The sequence below is a fragment of the Mixophyes fleayi genome, chromosome 7 (assembly GCF_038048845.1).
Source record: "Mixophyes fleayi isolate aMixFle1 chromosome 7, aMixFle1.hap1, whole genome shotgun sequence".
Classification (NCBI taxonomy): Eukaryota; Metazoa; Chordata; class Amphibia; order Anura; family Limnodynastidae; genus Mixophyes; species Mixophyes fleayi.
This window is the reverse complement of record NC_134408.1, coordinates 2,416,656-2,437,527: the sequence shown is the minus strand read 5'-3', so window position 1 is coordinate 2,437,527 and position 20,872 is coordinate 2,416,656. Positions and strand designations below refer to the sequence as shown.

The 20,872-nt window shown below is 37.3% G+C and overlaps 1 protein-coding gene across 1 annotated transcript in view; it reads right to left on the bottom strand.

Moving 5' to 3' along the window:
- LOC142098202 (taste receptor type 2 member 40-like) overlaps nt 1-15,774 on the bottom strand; it is a 41,396-nt gene extending 25,622 nt beyond the window's left edge. The window contains exon 1 of the mRNA XM_075180845.1: nt 15,690-15,774. Within this exon, the coding sequence (XP_075036946.1) occupies nt 15,690-15,774 (85 nt within the window). The remainder of the gene's footprint in view (nt 1-15,689) is intronic.
- Nucleotides 15,775-20,872: the final 5,098 nt, after the last annotated feature.

The following is a 20,872-nucleotide window of genomic DNA, read 5'->3' as shown; positions in this document are numbered from 1 at the left end:
TGATCATGATTGACATCAGATATTTTCCTTTACATATGTTTTACTTTTATTGCAGTCAGATATACTGCTGCATTGTATTGTTGGACATAGCCTTACTATGAAAGACATTATCTAAGAACATGAAATGGGGCAAGGTTATAATGTTCCTGTTAATCTTTTCATATCTCTCTTTTTCAAATGCCTTTCTCACAAACATTTTAATGTGGAATGTGTCAGGAGTGATTAAATTACCAGTAATTCACAATTAAAATTAAATGAAACTTTCATATGTACCACAAAGAAAGTGATATGTAAATGTAAGAGAAAGCTAGACATATACAGAGAAGAAGGCAATAGATCAAGCAATTCTCATTTATTAAGGTGGAAGTAGAAATTGCATTTACCTATAAATCCCATGTGAACACCTGGCTGATTCCCATCAACAACAGCGGATCTGGAACAGCCAAAATTGTTGATATTGTGTATTCAGACTGAACGTTTCACAAATGTCTCTTCAGCAGGACGAGCATAATACCAGTTACTCATGTACAGCTCTAAACTAGCCCCTTTACATTATGACAGGTGTTTCCTTGAAGTGCCACAGGGCATAACATGATGGTACTTAGAGTCATTTTAACATTTTCTACATTTGTATTAGTAGGTCCAGGGAGTGACCTGTAGCTGGGTGGGCACCATTACCTCTCAGATCGCAGTCTACGATATCACACCAAGCGCTCAGAACCCTCAGCAGAGTCATCACTCAATTCCAATTCTGTACAATGTGATTGGCGAAATAGCTGTTTTCAATTAGGATGTTATCATTTCTTCCATGACTTGAGCTCGGCAGCTGGAGATTTAAAGCAACAGTTCAAGTGGTAGTGGCACAGTGCAGTGATTTTGAGTTAAAGTGGCACCCGTAGAGTTAAAAAGTACCGAATGTTATATATGTATCACATGTCTAATCTATATGGTACAGTGATAGTTTAGTGTCAGAGGGTTCATCCACAATGTTATTATACACAACATGATGGACCTTTTTTAAAAATTACCTACAGTGGCATTTTCCCCAAATTCATTGACAACTAAGAATAAATCCCATCTCAAGCTTCATTTTATGCAAAAACAATAAACAGCTTTAAAAAAATGACACTACATCTGTCAAAAATGAAAATTTCTATCCATATTTACCAACAGAATCCAAAAATACCTATCACAAAATTTGTAAAATGGGAAAAGTTATGTTTTCTTAAATTAAATATAATACACACCGTATGTATTTATATTTAGGATTTCACACATATATCCATATATTAGTGGACTTGTGATGCTGAAAATCTGCTATTTACAGTTGTATTGTTTTTAGAACAACCATTATTTAAAAAATATTTATTATTTCCATGCATTATTTAAAATCTTAAACTACATCTAAACCTACTGAAATATCCAACGCCAACTGTTGATCAGTATGTTACTTATTTCTAAGTAATGAGGAGATGTCTCGTTGTCCAAACGCGTCTTTTTAACTTGGGGTTGCCAGTAATTAGAATGATGGATTGTAGGTAAAGATAGAACAAGATATATGTCCAGCTGAGTGTTCCCAGAACAGGTCCTACATTGAAAGACAATAATAATACACCAATAGTTATCATGCAGAAGACCATGTCTATGAACACCAGTAGAATCATTGTCCTGGCTGCCCGGACATGGACCTCAAGTTGGGAATGTTTAATCTGAGATGTGTTCTTCAGGATCCTCCAGACATGTTTCAGGAGTGACGTCACACTGAGCACAATGCAGATCAATGTCACAAAAAACAGCAGACAAGAGCCCAGCATGATCTTAAAAACCATGTAGGACAAATTCATGTCAAATCTATAATCATTTATACTGGAGTTTCCAGTGCGATTTAAAGGAACATTTATATGTGTTGTCCATAGAATTGGGACATTAATGACAATTGATCCCAGTGTGGATCCAATGAGGAGCAGAGAAGCAGCAGATGGGAACATTGACTTTAACCAAAGTAAGTATCGGTGTGAAACATGGACCAGTTTAATGCAGTAAGAGATAGAAAGCCAGGATGTATTCCAGAAACAAACATCAATTAAACACAGAAAACTAGTTAGAAAAGGTAAGTAGGCATTTTTGGAGAGTAGCATGAATAATTCTGTAGCACATACTATGCCATCATATATTATTACGCACTGGAGGAGAACATTGGTTGCAGCCATGGTAAGTACAATTTTATCACTCTCACCAGCCCTGAGATTCTGTCTCCAGCTTCTGATATATATGATGATAATGGATGAGTTCAAGATGATCCCAGAGATCAATGTGACAAAGACAGTCCCTAAAACAAACATCCATAATGCCGATATCATATTGTTGGACAGGATGTTCTCTTATTGATCCCAGATGGAAGTTGTTCGTATGTGATGTTTGGCAGAGACTGCAGAACAGGAACCATTTCAGGATCAGCTGCTGATGTGGAAAATGCAAATCAGTTCATGATCTAATTTCCCTTTACATGAGGTTTCTCTGTTCAAACATTCTAGTGGTAGAAGGTGATGGGCCTGAGTCATTAAGGAGAGCAAAACAAAAAAAAGGAGTAACATTTGCACCTGGGCAAAACCATGTTGCATTGGAGGAGGAGGTAAATTTAAAATGTTGGAACAGATTTATACTTGGGGTAGGACATGTCCTAGATCAAGTTTAAATTTCAGTGTAATAATAAAGCTCAGTGTAATAATAAGGCATCCTCGCTGTCTGTCTACTTGATATCTCTCATTCTGGCAGCTGCTATAATACCCCGATATACCCAGAGTCAGTTCGGTGGTATTCTTTAGGTAGTTAGCAATTCACTCCCCGTATTATTTAGTATTAAATTACTTTTAAGGCTAATAGATTATACCTTTTAATCACTAATCTAGGTACTGATTAGAAATACTACAGCCTAATTTAATACAAGGGGATATGTTAGCTTGATGTGGTTACGAGCAATAGAAATATCTGATATAACAATTACCACAGCGCTACTATAATTCCTTACCAGCATAAGTCCCAATATTAAAAGAGATTACATATACAGATAGCGAGTATTTTTATTCATTTTAACCTATATTTCGCTTAATTTTAACCAATACTTAATAAAAGTTATATCTTACATTTATAATCCAATACGATCATCAGAAAGTGTCAGTGCACCTACAATATAACTTCTTTTTCTTTATTCTTCTAAAATACTAATAATAAAGCTAGCAAGTATTTGTGGGCTAGATGAAAAAATATCCAGTATTTAACTTATGTGCAAAATAATAAACTAATTTGCACCCCTTAAATTGTAACATGGTTTGTCCAAGAGAACATTTACTCCTTTTTTGCTTTAATGACTCAGGCCCGATATGTTCACAGAAGAGTAACATAACCTTTCTATTTAATGCTTCTAAGTGTGACTAGGCAGTTTTCCTATATGCAGGTAGTAGCTGCTGATCAGTGGATCTTTATATATTGAGCCAATGGTTCAATTTTCTCAGACTTGAATCAATCTTACATGTGCATGCCATTACTGAACTTACATGTAAATGCCTTTGATTCTTTTTCCCAGGGGCGAGGGGAAACAAGTTTTTTGCAAGGTCAGAGTGCCAAAGCACATTTTTGCGTGATAAAAAAGATCATTGGCTGCCAGATATATTTTAGGAACTTGGCATTTTTGCTGTGATATATGGGACATATTACAGACTTGGAGAATGTTTAGTTCAGTGATTTATAGCAGATGAGGTGCAGACTGTTTTACCTTAGCTACCCACCCAAATCACAAGGACTATAACAAGTTATTGTGCAGATAGTAATGTAATACATATACTAATTACATTATACTTGACAGGCTCAAACCTGTAATTTGTGATCTCTTCATGAATCCAAAGTATTTAATATTTAAATCACTTGTGTGGACACCAAATTCTGGTGGTTGAATTACATTGTAAAAAAAGATAAATTAATGCAATTTTATTAACAATTGTTTGTATTTCATAAATGAAAAGGAGATTAAAAAGATGATGTGTGACTCAAATACATAGAAATACAAAAGTAGAAGCTGCTCAAATCAATTTATAGGCCATAACAGGTACATACAACACAGAGTCAGGCAGAAGTATCAGTGCCCGGTTTGGTCACACAAGGAAATTGACATATTGGACAGGATCTAACCTTTTGGAGCATGAGCTGTGTGGTCAGGTAACTTCTGAGGGATGTTTATGTAGTTGGAAAATGACTGTATGGTTAGGAGGTTATTTATAAACTGTGAACTGACTTTTGTCTGGATACAAGATTGCTGTATTTGCAGAAGATCAGCAGTTTGCCCAGTTAGAGGGGAAGAGTTAGGAAACATTTGGTGGAGTGAAGGTGTTCCTAACAATGTAGGAAGTAGATGTACCATTGTAGAAGCCAGATTTCCTGTTGTGAAGCAAGTTTCTTGTAATACAAGAAAGGGATGAAGAGGTCACATTTTCAGGACCGTGTCTTGTACTACATGAACATTTTCCCTCCACAGAAGGACAAATGTTTCTGCATTACACACATTAGTAATTTCACATGTTAGATTTTATATTTAATTAGCACAACAACAATATATCTGCATTTTGAATTTATATTGTTCTATAATATTGGAACAATTATTATTTCTAACTGTGAGGATATATTTTTCTGGCTTAACACTAAACTATAACTATATATACACAGAACCAACTACTTTGCTTTGAATTGAATTAAAGTTTCCTGTTCTATTATTATTAATCTGATGCATCCATATATTGGTTTAAAATAACCTGTGTATTTCTACTGATCTTAAGTAACCTTTTAATACTTCAGCACTACTATTGCTCTTAATATATGATTACTGTGATACACAATATTATTACAGTTTTTGTTCAAATTGGTAATGTGTTATTTGGTATTAATAACTAGGGGCTAGATTTACTAAGCTGCAGATTTGAAAAAGTGGAGATGTTGCCTATAGCAACCAATCAGATTCTAGCTGTCATTTTGTAGAAGGTGCTAAATAAATGAAAGCTAGAATCTGATCGGTTGCTATAGGCAACACCCCCACTTTTTCAAATCCGCAGCTTAGTAAATCTAGCCCTAGGTCTCTTATTTATGTATCAGAAAGTCAATCACGTTTTGTGAATTCACAGATATTTCTATTATAATGATTCATTATATTATACTTTGGCTTGCCCTTTTTATACATATCTAATAATTTCATACATTTATTTATAGAGGATCCTTTTAATTGGTGCTGGTCAAATTTTCTTTTTATACCCAATTGATCCTTTTCTCCAGATTAAGAATATCTTTATGTCTATCACGTGCATGTTTAAAATCCCCTTCCAAATTAGTCTGTGTCACCTCTTTTGGAAGGCTGTTACAAAGTGGCATACAGGTTAGAGTTGTATATACATCAATTTCCCTAATGCATATGAGTACCAAATACGTCTGTACCTAGATTTGTGCATATCTTAGACTCACAGTTTCTTATTTATTCACTTCTTTATTAACATTTATATAGTGTGAGCTTATTTCGCAGTGCTTTACAATTGGGAACAAACAAAGTAATAAGCAAAACTGGGAACTAACAGACAAACACAGCACCAAGAGGGCGCTGCTCACAGTCTATAGGACAGCAGGAGTTAGATACATGAGGGTAAGTGAGACATATTGCATTTTGGTCCAACCACACTGCAATTGGAAACACTGCATCATGGATCTATATGATCCAGTTACACAGCGATATTGATTTGGGAGTCAGAGGGTTGTTTGAGTAAAGAAAGAGAACATGAATATGTTTTGCAAGGACTGTGTAAAGGGGTGGTAAATGGGTAGAATAACTTGGGATGAATATAATTAGGTAGAATAGACTAGGATAGGTTAAGGGGGTGGTTCAGGAATTTGAAAAGCTGCCTGAAGAGATGAGTTGTCAGGAAATATTAAAAGGTTTAGAGGCTGTTGTACAAGAAAGGGAATTCCACAGGGTGGGAGCAGCCTGAGAAAGGTCCTGTAACCGGGAATGGGATCAAGTGATGAGTATGGATGAGAGATGCAGATCTTTGTCAGAGCGGATGGGACTAGTTTGGAGAAATGATGAGACAGGGGAAGAGATGTATGTTGCTGCAGTGTTGTTAATGGTTTTTACATTGGTAGAATAATTTATATTGTACATGATAAAATACCAACAATAAATGTCTGACTGACAGAGCGGACCAGCAGCAGAAGAATGATTTGCAAAGAAAATCAGTCTAACAGCTGAGTTGAAAATAGATTGTAGGAGTGGTTAGAGGAAGACCTGTAAGGGAGGAATTGTAACAAGTAATGCACCTTACTCCTTTTCCAATGCAATAGTCAATGCGCCTTATGTTGCTTCTCCAATGTGCCTAATGAATGAAAAATTATAACAGTGGTGATGAAGTATCAGGAGAGTACAGTACGGGTGTGGTGATGTACAGCACGCCCACTGGAATGATCTCCAGATACGCTTCTGAAGAGGCGTATTGTTTGCGGCTACTGTAGGATACTGTAGGCCCGGTTTAAAATATGTGATGCTGACACCAGGAGCAAAATCTAATTCCTTCTTATTGGCTGTTGCATAATGACCAATTCAGCATCATCGCTATATTATATCACGTCATCTGTTCAGATTACTTTCTTGTCATTTCCATTTGGAGTACAGCAGGAAAGAGGATTCCCATTGGATTTATAAAGCGATAAACGATGGATATTTGTATTTCATCACATTTTATGTTTTGAAAATGTGACTCTCTTTTATTAATAACACTTTCAAGTCACCCTTCTAGCTTCTGTAAACAGTAAAACAACTTTTGTTTTTACAACTAACACTGCATCTCTGCACTATGGTGTAACTTCAGTATAAGCGTTTGTTCATCTGACGTTCACCTGACAAAGAAAAACTGCTGTGTGTTATATGGATTTATCTGTAAGATCAGAGAGCAAAATGTGTCCAACTCTACTGAGGCTCACAGCGATTAATCAAACACTCTGTATACCCAATGGTCATGGATAAGTTCATAGATAATACGTGCTTTTTGTAATTACAATGCTATTAATTATTATATATGATTGTAAAACTATGTTGTTAAGAGAACACATTTGTATATTATGCTTGATATAGTTGTGTATGAATGTGACTTTTATTCTTTGATAGTTTAGTGGGATGAGCATACATTAATTCAGACAAGCAATCAACAAGCAAATAATGTTTAAGCAAACATAAAATAAATGTAATAAAAAGATTATAAAAGTACTGAGTGTTGGTAATTGCAGTCAATACACTCGAGAGATGAGCAAAGGGGGAAGAGATCCATGGCTCCCATGGTGTAAAATCTGGTAATCTAGTCAAGAGCTACCAGACACCCATTGTGATCTATGGGACACATTACAGACTTATATCCAGCCTATGAGAATGTCACACGGTCAGCGCTGTGGATAAAGGGTGTGAGCTGATTGTTTTCATTTATCCTCTTACCCAAATAATGACAGACAGACGCGTCCCGAGTTATTGTACAGCCATCAATGTAAAGCACATTCTAAGTATATTGTAGTTCAAAGCCTCAAACATCTCATGTTCCTCCAATGTAAAACATAGGAAAGATTCGGTGACAGGTTCTATCTGTGATCTCTTCACTAAACAAAACCTAAGAACTTATGATGCAAATCCCCTGTGGTGACATCAAATCCTGGTGGTTTCTGTTACATTGTAAAAGAAACAAATCTTTGTGATTTTACTAAACATATTTATTTCTCTTTAGTCTGTAACATATTAAAAAAGGTAAATAAAGAATGAGTAGAAATCACATAATTCCAAAATGTAAGATGTCTAGTTACAGTATAGCATTATGTTAGTGTGATTAGAAGATGACAGATTAGGTCAGAGTTTCCCAAACCCAGTCCTCAGGGCTCCCCAACAGTGCAGGTTTTCCATATCTCCTTGCTGGAGCACAGGTGTATGCACTACTGACTGATACATTGTAAGAGATCCACAGGTGGTACTAATTATGTCACATGTGATCTGGAAAACCTGCACTGTTGGGGAGCCCTGAGGACTGGGTCTGGGAAACCCTGGATTAGGTTATTTACAAAGCACAAAATAGGTTTATATTTCCTGGAAGCAAGAGGAGGATCAGGACTGTGTACAGGCCGAGGGCAACGTGTGGGCAGACTTTGGTAGAGTAGGTGCACCTGTGGGGAGCAGTGTATAAACAAGATTCTATTTTGCTCGCTAAGGTAATTGTAATGAGATAATGAGGTGGAGAGGATGCATTTTAGGGGTGTTCATTGCTTTGCACAGACAGTCCAACTTCACAAAAGGACTTGAGATCTGCACCAATCCAAAGTTGACAGAGATCTGATATTGTCCTATACATTTATTGAGACTAAACACTTCCCTTACACAGAGCGCTGTGTACAAATAAATAATAAATAAAAAAATAGCCTGTTTGCATCCCAAAATCCTCAACTAGCAACAGTGCTAGACAGCTTTGGTTCCTTTACACTATAACAGGGTAACTATGAGAATGTGGGAGAAATGTTATAGGAAAAAACAATCCAGGTTGATCCATGCAAGGGTAGTGTCTCTAGAGGGGCACATAAAACCGAATTTCTTTCTGCCAGAGGTTATCAGACCCATTCTGCATGCACACTTTATTAATGACTCACCGCAACACTACGAATGGCTAATGCAAAATGATCAAGGCTGGACCCTCCTTCAACGGCAGCCAGTCACAAGTTGCCAGTGTAGGAGAACACTTTGGAAGGGAAGTCCCAATTACTCCCAGTTCTAGTTATTTTACATTGGCTGATTATAGTGTTTAGCAGTCCTGGCCAACTTGTGGCTCTCCAGCTGTTGTGAAACTACAAGTCCAAGCATGCTTTTCTAGATGATAGCCAGCAGAAAGCTGTCACTACATGCTGGGACTTGTAGTGTGACAACAACTGGAGAGCCCAGTTTGGCCAGGCCTGGTGTAGAGCATTTGTTATGGGGATTTTTCCTCTGCGTTTGCCATCATTAACTATGTGCCATGCAATATTATCAGTATTATTCTTTCATGCTATTGCCATTGCACAGTAACAAATCACATGTACTATCTGGGTAAATCTTTACACATAAATGGGGATCAATGTTTATCAGTTAAATGTTGAAGTATGGCTTTTATACCTTGTTCTGTTTATCGCTGAAGCTGGAGATACCAAGATGTTTCCTGGTCCAGACTTCACATATTTATCTTGACATTTAAGCTAGAGGTAGAGGTCTCTAGGTTGAACATTGGTACTTCTCAATTTTTAAATCTCCCTCTTACCTGTTTGAAATAATATAAGAATGTGTTTGACAGCACCTGGAGAGCCACAGTTTGGTCTGTTCAAAATAATATAGGAATGTGATGATATTACATGTGTCTTGAGGGTGTGTCAATTTATCATCCATGTGATTGGAACAATGATGTGACAGATGGGTGCAATATGAGAACCTTGAGGTTTTCATGTGTTTATTGATTCTGCTTCTTAGATTATGCATCTGTACACTTACTTACTTACTTACTTCCAGAGCAAGCATACGCCAGTCATTAACTTATGTTTAGAATATCCTGTAGATGCATAGTGCTTCTTTCATTGTTTTAAATAATCTTTTTTTATTTGTTTTTTTAAAAAAAGACCATTTCACTCCTAAAATACAACTAACACAGGGGGACATTTAGAGTGAGGTCCTCCCTGTTACCAACACTACTCTATACAGGCTGTATAGCAGGGTAGCCCACAGAGTGTGCTCATAATATCATAATGTGATCCATCTCCAGCCTGCTCAGCACTGGACTGGATCCTAAAATGAACAACTATGTCCCACCACTGTTAAAGATGAGCAGATCTGTGCTGAATAGCAATGAGACCGTTCCAGACACCCCTGGGGTGATGAGTGCTGGAATTTCTGTAAAATCGGCCAATAGAACGGCAAATATCTTTCCACCAATTGTGGCACTGCATGCCCCAGCAAGTCCTGGCAGCCATTAACTGTGTGAGTACTGGACCTAAACATATGTCTTTCATCATTGTCATCAATCTGATGATATTAACTTCCATTTAAGTCAAAATAATAAATACATAATGTATTAAAAAGTTTACCCGCACTAAAAGAGTAGCCTGCAGCAGTGTTTATGGCTGGGCTGATTTCACTGCTTCAGAAGGACAAAGAGTGTTGGTTAACTCAGCAATAGGAAACCCCACAATAAGGGTTCTACTGTCTTAATGTACCATCCTGGTTCTGCATGTCACATAATTCCACAGGAGAAACTAACAGCTCCCTTATAGGCAAACAACCCATGTACAGAATTGCACTGACTGTCGCCTGGAAAAATGGTTAAAATGTATATAATATGTAAGCAAGTTGTAGAACTACAAGTCTCATTAAATCCTGGCAGCCATTAACTGTTTATTCATGCTAATGCTTGTACGGTCCACTGGAACTTACCAATCCACCTACAAAGACTTTCAAGAAAGGGGACACATGAAAGGATAAGACCTCAAGACAGTATCCCCGCAATTTGCAGAACATGTTATATTTGAATCAATGTATATTGTTTATATCTGAGACCCCTGAGGTCAAATCTCCATTGTCAGAGGACTTATCACCTGATGAATGACAGCAGAGCTGGTTTACTGATAGTTCTGACACATTAACAGATAACGCTGAGTGTGGGCTGCTGGATAAATGCAGCCAACTTTATAATCTATAATACATCAGACAGCAGAGGTTGGATCCAGCATTTTACTAAAATTACGGATGTTTCCCAAGTTATTGAAGAGCCTACAGACCATCTGGTTCTTTACACTGTTAACTCTACCTAATGTACGTTAACCAATGTTTGGATGCCCTCCTTGATATGATAACAAAACAATTAATAACAAACCAATTTGGGGAGAAGATAAGGTATGGTAGAATATATGGACTGCTGCCCATAACCCAAAATCCATGTGGAACATTTTAATGCACACACCTGTTGCATAATGAGCAATCAGTACAAAGTGTGCAAGTTATCCCAGATGTGGAAGCATTGATGGTGCTAGGGTGATATAATAGCTCCAACATTTGGGCATGTATGGCTCAGACTTCATAAGCTTCAGAATATGTGGGAGATATTCATGACATAATCAGGACACAATGTCTGGATAGCTCCATCAGACAAGAGTAGAGGGTTGAAGAAGTACCTGGGATCCAGGTGATACTGCTGCGGTTGTTTTACTTGATGATCATGATTGATATTAGATATTTTCCTTTACATATCACTGACTCTGCCATAAGATGAGAGAATAATGTTTTACTTTTATTCCAGTCAGATGTACTGCTACATTTTATTGTTGGGCATAGCTTTTACTATGACAGACAATATCTAAGAACAAGAAATTGGGCAAGTTGTTGCCGTTATTCTTTTTATATCTTTCTTTCGCTTTTCTCACAAACATTTTTAAATTGAATAAGAAATGTGTCAGGAGTGATTAAATTACTAGTAATTCACATTAAAATAAAATGAAACTTTCATATGTACCACAACGAAAGTGATATTTAAATGTAGGAGAGTGCTAGACATATACAGAGAAGCAGGTAATAGATCAAGCAATTCTCATTTATTAAGAAACAAGTAGAAAATGCATTTACCTATAAATCACATGTGAGCACCCAGCTGATTCCCATCAACAATAGCGGATCTGCACCAACAAAGATTGCTGATATTGTATATTCAGAATATACGTTTCACAAACGTCTCTTCAGCAGGACGAGCATAATAACAGTTACTCATGTACAGCTCTAAACTCGGCCCTTAATGCTTTGGGAAATACACTTTACATGATGACAGGTGTATCCTTGAAGTGCCACGGTGCCTTACATGAAGGCTACTTGTAATTTTAGCTTTTTCTATATTTGTATTAGTAGGTCCAGGGAGTGACCTGTAGCTGGGTGGGCACCATTACCTCTCAGATCGCAGTGTACAATATCACTCCATGCACTCAGAACCCTCAGCAGAGCCATCACTCAATTCCAATACTGTACAATGTGATTGACGAAACAGCGGTTTTCAAATCGGATATGATTATTTCTTCCGTGACTTGAGCCCGGCAGCAGGAGATTTGAAACAACCGTTCAAGTGGTAGTGGCACAGTGCAGGGATTTTGAGCTAAAGTGGCACCCGTAGAGTTAAAAAGTACACAATGTTATATATGTATAAATTAATTGTATGTATAAATAAATTACCTACAGTGGCATTTTCCCCAAATTCATTGAAAACTAAGAAAATATCACATTGCAAGAGCTTCAATCCATGCAAAAAAAAAAAAGAGGTTTTGAAAAAATGCCACTAGAATTGTCAAAATGAAAATTTCTACCCAATTTTACCAGCATAATCCAAGATACCTATCACAAAATTTGTAAAATGGGAAAAGCTATATATTCTAATTTTAAATATAATATGCACTGTGTGTGTTTTTGTTTAGGACATCACACATATATCCATTTATTAGTGGACTGGTGATACTGAAAATCTGCTATTTACAGTTGTATTGTTTTTAGGACAACCATTATTTAAATAAGAAGTATTTATTATTTCCATGCATTATTTAACATCTTAAACTACATCTAAACCTACTGAAATATCCAACGCCAACTGTTGATCAGTATCTTACTTATTTATAAGTAATGAGGAAATGTCTCTTTGTCCAAACGTGTCTCTTTAACTTGGGGTTGCCAGTAATTAGAATGATGGACTGTAGGGAAGGATTTAGCATGATATATGTCCAGCTGAGTGTTCCCAGAACAAGCCCTGCATTGAAAGACAATAATAATGTACCAGTAATTACCATGTAAAAGACCAAGTCTATGAACACCAGTAGAATCATTGTCCTGACTGCCCGTACATGGACCTGAAGTTGGGAATATTTAATCTGAGATGTGTTCTTCAGGATCCTCCAGACATGTTTCAGGAGTGACGTCACACTGAGCACAATGCAGATCAATGTCACAAAAAACGGCAGACAAGAGCCCAGCATGATCTTAAAAACCGTGTAGGACAAATTCATGTCAAATCTATAATCATTTATACTGGAGTTTCCAGTGCGATTTAGCGGAACATTTATATGTGTTGTCCATAAAATTGGGACATTAATGACAATAGATACCAGTGTGGTTCCAATGAGTAGCAGAGTAACAGCAGATGGGAACATTGACTTGAACCAAAGTAAGAATCGATGTGAAACATTGATCAGTTTAATGCAGTAAGAGATGGAAAGCCAGGATGTATTCCAGAAGCTAATATCAATTACAAACAGAAAACTAGTTAGAAATGGTAAGTAGGCATCTTTGGAGAGTAGCATGAATAATTCTGTATAATATATTATTCCACCAAATGTTATTACGCACTGGAGGAGAACATTGGTTGCAGCCATGGTAAGTACAATTTTATCACTCTCACCAGCGCTTAGATTCTGTCTCCAGTTATTAAAATATATGATGATAATAGATGAGTTTAAGATGATCCCAGATATCAATGTAACACAGACAATGACTAAAACAAACATCCATAATGCCGATATCATATTGTTGGACAGGATGTTCTCTTATTGATCTCCAGATGGAAGTTGTTTGTATGTGATGTTTGGCAGAGACTGCAGAACAGGAAACATTTCAGGATCAGCTGCTGTAAGTGGAAAATGTAAATCGGTCCAATATCTTATTTCCATTTGTGTGAGGTCACTTTGTTTGTGATCATATTTCTTTACAATCTGATTTCTCCATCCAAACAAATGTAGTGGTAGAAGGTGACATTTTCACAGAAGAGTAACATAACCTTTCTATTTAATGCTTCTAATTGTGACTAAGCAGTTTTCCTATATGCAGGTAGTAGCTACAGAAGAGTGAATACCTGTGTAATTCACAAAACTTTTGGCCATGACTGTTTTTGGTTGCACAAAGTTTGTATGGAAATTATTGAATGTTATTGGGATGTTTAGTCTCCCCCTATAAGACTGAAAGGAAATTAGTGGACAATGTGTGATGACTCATGAATAGAGAGAGATTTGTGGTGGACTGGCTAATACTGGTTGTAAAACTTATTGGGCTGTTGCTGAAGATTACAAAGTCTGCTGCCTCATTGTTTATGATGTCAATTTGCATATACTCTAGAATGTCTTGAAGAGTGATCAGATGAATTGCACATAATTTCAAAGTCCCTCTTTGCCAGGACAATTAACTTTATCCCAAAAACAACATTTCCACTGTATTTCAGAATTGCCACTAAAGGACAAGCTGACATTAGGTCAGTGAATCTCTCATTAACACAGGTGAGAGTGTTAACGAGGACAAGAATGGAGATCACTCATGCTGATTGAGTAAAAATAACAGATTGGAAGCATTAAAAGCAGGGTGGTGCTTGAAATCATTGTTCTTCTTCTGTTAACCATGGTTACCTGCAAGTAAACACATGCAGTCATCATTGCTTTGCACAAAATGGGCTTCGCAGGCAAGGATATTGCTGCTAGTAAGATTGCACCTAAATCAACCATTTATCGGATCATCAAGAACTTCAAGGAGAGAGGTTCAATAGTTGTGAAAAAGTCTTCAAGGTGCCCAAGAACATCCAGCAAGTGCCCAGACTGTCTCCTAAAGTTGATTCAGCTGCGGGATCGGGGCACCACCAGTGCAGAGCTTGTTCAAGAATGGCAGGAGGTAGGTGTGAGTGCATCTGCAAACACAGCAGGGTGAAGAATTTTGGAGCATGGCCTGGTGTCAAAAAGACCAGCAAAGAAGTTACTTCTCTCAAGGAAAAACATCAAGGACAGACTGATATTCTTCAAAAGGTACAGGGATTGGACTGCTGAGGACTGGGGTAAAGTCATTTTCTCTGAGGAATCCCCTTTTAGATTATTTGGGGCATCTGGAAAAACACTTGTCTGGAGAAGGAAAGGTGAGCGCTACCATCAGTCCTGTGTCATGGCAACAGCAAAGCATCCTGAGACCATTCATATGTGGGGTTGCTTCTCATCCAATGGAGTGGGCTCACTCACAGTTTTGCCTAAGAACACAGCCATAAATAAAGAATGGCACCAAAACATTCTCTAAGAGCATCTTTTCCCAATCCTCCACAAACAGTTTGGTGATGAACAATGCCTTTTCCAGCATGATGGAGAACCTTGCCATAAGCAAAAAGTGATAACTAGGTAGCTTGCGGATAAAAACATCAAAATTTTGGGTCCATGGCCAGGAAACTACCCAGACCTTAATCCCATTGAGAACTTGTGGTCAATCCTCAAGAGGTGGGTGGACAAATAACAACACATAAATTCTGACAAGCATTGATTAGACAAGAATGGGCGGCCATCAGTCAGTATGTGGCCCAGAAGTTGATTGACAACATGTCAGGGTGAATTGCAGAGGTCTTCCAAAAGATGGGTCAGCACTGCAAATATTGACTCTTTGCATAAACTTAATGTGATCGTCAATAAAAGCCTTTGACACTTAGGAAATGCTTGTAATTTCACTTCAACATAGCAACATCTGACAAAAAGGTGTAAACACTGAAGCAGCAAACTTTGTGAAAACCAATACTAGTGTCATTCTCTAAACCTTTGGCCATGACTGTAGATTATAAAATCAATATTCTTACATTCTTCTGCAGAGGCCTGGGATGTACCTGCTCTCTCCAGCTCCTCTATGGTGTCTTCTTCCAGGGGCTCATCGATAATGACCATGTTTTCCTTTCACATTTCATCCGGTGGTGGGTAAAAGGGATTCCCTGAGGGCATGGGAAAAGGGGTCTCCTACCTGTGTGCCTCCTTATGTAGTGTCCCCTCTTAAAACGTCTCCTCATGGGGGGCATCCTCAGCAGGAACACAGACTGTTCATTAATCTCAAGTGGAACTAAAATGGATATTTAGAAGCAATTGTCACAATTTAAGAAACAATAAAGATCGCTTTGTCGATATTGACAGTCAAAATGAATAAGTTTCCATCTATTCTTACATAACCTCAGTCAATCTATAATGACAAAATATTTTTTTTTGAATATCATAATAAAACAATTCTTTCTTATAATAAGGGTGTTACGAGCCGCGGCGGTACTCACAGCCGCCGTGGCCCACTTCCAGTGCCCTCTAGCATCCTGACCGTCACCTTGACGACCGGGAGGTCACTTCCGGGCAGGACCTGACCATTGCCAAGGATGCAGGACCACAGCGGCTGGCCAGGAAACTGGTAAAAAGCTGCGGGTAGTTAAAACGATAGCCAAGGTCAAGGGTCACAGGCAAGCCGGGTAGTCAATAAACACGCTAGAGGTTGGGGTCACAGACAAGGTAGCAGGGTCCAAGTTACAGGCCAAAAGGGTCAGGGTCACAAGCTAAACAGGCAGAGTCCAAAATCCAAGCAAGGGGGACCCGCGTCTTTCTACCAGTCTCCTGGCCTGATGCTGTGGTCCTGCATTCCCAACCCACACTACATCTGGAGCTAAGTCCTGGGGACATCTGAGTACCGGTGAGCACATCAAGCTCTAAGAGAAAGGCAGCTGCTATAGGTGAAAACCTCTGTCATCTTGTTCTGTGGGTTGGTGATCAGACCAGAAGCCTAAAAAAGGGCTCATTTGATTTCAAACAAATCCAATAAACAGCACTTAAGGATCAGTTTCATTAAGATATTCTGAATAAATATTAAATCAGCATTTAGAGATATTAAATCAGAAATTATCTGATACAATTACTAAGTGGTTCTAATATTTTTCTTTTTAATATAAAACATATTTTAAAGGTATCTGACAAAGGTGTATTTTTATTATGTTCATTTTTGTCCTGACAGATTATATTATACATTGAGTAACATTTACAGTTGATCCCATATATTCAACCTTTTGGTAATACTGCCTCAGGAATACCTCGTTATAAAAGTAGTTCCCTTTTTGTTTACGATAACATAAGATTATCAAATTAACCATAAGAAATGTGAAAATGTAATTGTTACCATGTTCCTTGAAATGTCGACAATGTATCTATACGTAGTCTTGGTCCTCTCTGTTACCTTTCATCAGTTCACTGAATGGATGAATTATTTATGTAATTTCATTATAAATTTTATCTGTTACATCCAAATACAAAAATGTAATATTTACAAGTAGCGTCCTCTTCTCCCATCTCTTCAAGTTTCACTGAGGTCAATAATCAAAACACACAGAGAACATATTTGCATTTACCTTCCTCACTCTGCTCAGTATAAAATCATTACACCACCGGCACTTGTTCAGATCTGCTGTTATTATTACCAAGACAAGTCTTCCAGTTTTACAGAATGCAGCTGGCTGAGCAGATTGTGATAATCATCATTCTAGTTATCATCGGGGCACATGGGATCATCATAAACTCATCTATCCTCACTGTGTACATCAGACTCTGGAGAAAGGTCACTAGTCCTGGTGCCTGTGATAAAATCATGTTCACTATGGCTCTCACTTATATTCTCCTGCAGTGCTCAATTTTGTTTGACTATTACGTGTATGCTTTTCAGGCACAGATAGATATTTACACCTATATATTATTTGATCTTTTTGTGCTGAATGTCACATTCAGTATGAGTTTTTGGAACACCACCTGGCTCTCCATCTGCTACTGTGTAAAACTTGTCAATGTTTCCCACCGAATCTTCCTTTGGGTGAAAATGTGGTTCTCTTCTTTCGTTAACAAACTACTCATAGGATCAGCAATATGTACAGTTTGCGTTAATTTGCACTTCTTCTGGACAGCAAACGTGACATTTATTCAAAATACTAATATTACTGTTACATCAAGTATTAAAATAACGATAAATGTGTACTTTAGTGTATTCGATATGTTGTTCAGTTACACCGTACCTTTTACCCTGACTCTCATCTGTATTGGACTCAGTGTGACGTCTCTAATACAACACGTCTGGAAGATCAGGCAGAATGTATTACAGGTCAGCTCATCTCCTCAGATCCAGGCTCTGGTTCGGGCAGCTGTGACAATGACTCTGCGTGTGATGTTGGACCTAACCTTCCTAATTATCATTATGTACTCATCTGTAATGTCATACTATCAGGGACCTGTAGTAGATATGATCTTCTATCTGGTTTTCATGCTATATCCATCATTACAAGCTTTTGTATTAATCTTTGGAAACCCAAAACTGAAGAGAAGTCTCCTAGGGTGAGAATCCACCTGTGAGGTTATTGCTTAATTTGAAGGAGACAGTTATTTTTATTTCATTTTATATTCATTCAATGAAGTTATATATTTGTTTTTGAATGTCCAAATTATTATGATTTAGAGATAGAAAATAGAAACCCACATATAGAGGTAATATATATTATCATGATCATCCATTGAGAATCATAATAATAATGGCTCTCATCTGCTGTCTATCTGCCAATCCCAGGAGTCTAAGCTAAGGTTTGTAGTCAGACTGTAACCCAAAGTGTAGTATAGTGAGCATTTCTTCCATCTCAAACTCCTGTGAGAGTAAAGGCATAATTAACATACAAAGACACATTTACACGTAAAGATTCACATACTCTAATACATTATGTCTTTGTCATTGAAACAATAACATTTACTTGTCACTCTTCTCCCTGCTCCTTAAATGTAATCTGCATAATGATTTGCTATCTCCTGGTTTTCTGGAAAATCCCAGAATCAGCAGAATGCTAGAGAGCATCCTTCGGACAAATATCCTCCTACAGTCATCTAAGGAACAGTCACCCCACAGCACCTCAATGCCACTGTGCAATATCACTGTCCTCTCCTACAGCTTCCCCTGTACACAACTATGGATGCTGAGCACCTAGGGCCTGAATCATTAAGGATCTTAACTTGAGAAACTTCTTATTTCAGTCTGCTGGACAAAACCATGTTACAATGCAAGGGGCGCATGTCCCACAGTACAGTTATGGTTACAACTATATCCTCTCTTCTAGCTATGTGGTAAAATGAGCTAAATGACAATTCATATAAGCTGAAAACATTTAGGGAAAACAACAAAACTAGGCATAAATATAATGAAATCTTTCAACTGACTAATTTAATGACATTTATATCCTATATAAGAAGATATTTGGTGTGGAATTTATTTTAAATTTTCTATTGTGGACTTTAAATAAAGAAGTGTCCTGGTCCTCTTCTACACAATGGTGTTCTTGGGTTTGGGGTTTTCCTGCACAGGTCCAGATTTATTAAATGCTATGCTAACCTCATTATTTGAAGCTAAGTAAAAATATTTATTTTGTTCATTAAAACCTTTGTGTCTGTGTCATTCCTTCTAAGCCTTATCTTAAAACAATAGTTTTCTACCGAGGAACACATACAAATCTGTCCAGCACTAATCAGCAGCAGAAACTTTGCCAAATTCTATCATGTAGACTGGAGGAGATCATTTGCAAGTAGATATCATAGGAAGAGGAGCCACATTTTTACTCTGTGGGCATGAATGAGGTGAAGCTCAAAGGTTCCTCCATGCAAGGCTTACACATTATATGGGAACTTATGTGACAGAAACACACACAAAGTACCATGATACACATATATATATATATATATATATATATATATATATATATATATATATATATATGTATGTAACATGACCTTGATCCTGTGTCTCAAAATGTACTTATTCTAATTTCAGGAGACAGTGCTTACACTATGCAGCTGTGGCTCCTCACTTCTCTATTGCACACAACCTCAGAGAAACACTTTTCCTACAATTCGGCACATAATAATATGCTAATACTCAAGTTAATGATTAATGGACATGTAATTAATGCAGGCTACAAATCTCTTTCCCTGTTATTTGATGAACAAATACAATATTTGACTTATAAGTTGGCACAAATTTCCCCAGATTTGATGTTACAAATGTACATCAGACTCTATCCTTTATATCATTTTGTATTTCCAATATGGTTGTGCTAACCAGTTTATCACACTGACATTTTCCTGATGAGATCATGGGGAAATATGTAACAATGTAAATTTTACTGATGTATAGAACTAGTACATATAGCACAGGGAATTAATACAGACTACAAATCATATTCACCTCTTATTTGCTAATTCATAGTTTTAGAGGCTTAGAAGACTCCACCCACCAAAGTTTTAAAGGACACGAGACATTTTGTCCCCTGCCACATGTACTTATTGTACTTATGATCATACCTTGAAAATACATTTTTAAATAACTACAAATACATAGTAGCCCAAGTCTTATAAAATGCAAGATGTATGACTGTGCATCTACATGACAACACATTTGTTTTAAATTAAATATTTTATTAAGAAATGTAGAAATGTGACCTTATTTGTTCAACTTTTGCAAGGTGTTTGACCATAGACGCTTGTGTTGGCTTTTAGGGACAGACTTTGCTATGTGTGAGCTAATCCGCATAGGATGTAGGAAATGAATGAGAAGGTATCTCCTGGAGCTCAGGCTCACCTGCACCAGATGCACAATTGAGGCCACAGTGTGTTTTGCATAATTTGGCTACTTTTTCTTTGTACAACAGACACTCTTTCTCAATGCAAGCATCATTGTTGACTTATAGAAGCTCCTGTGAGGTCCTAGATGGAACTTGTCAGTGGCCCAAGTGTAGATACGCATGTAAGTGTTTTTTTAAATAAATTGGTAACAAATCCTAGTGAATAAACTTGGTGACCATAACTGATTGAGAGAAGTGAGAGTGCAGTGACAGTCCTCTATGAGAGAATGTTAGCTCTTGTGTAACTTTACTGGTTAAACTAACTAAGTGAACTGTACTGCAGTATTATGTTGGAGGATACCTACCTAATGTAGTGT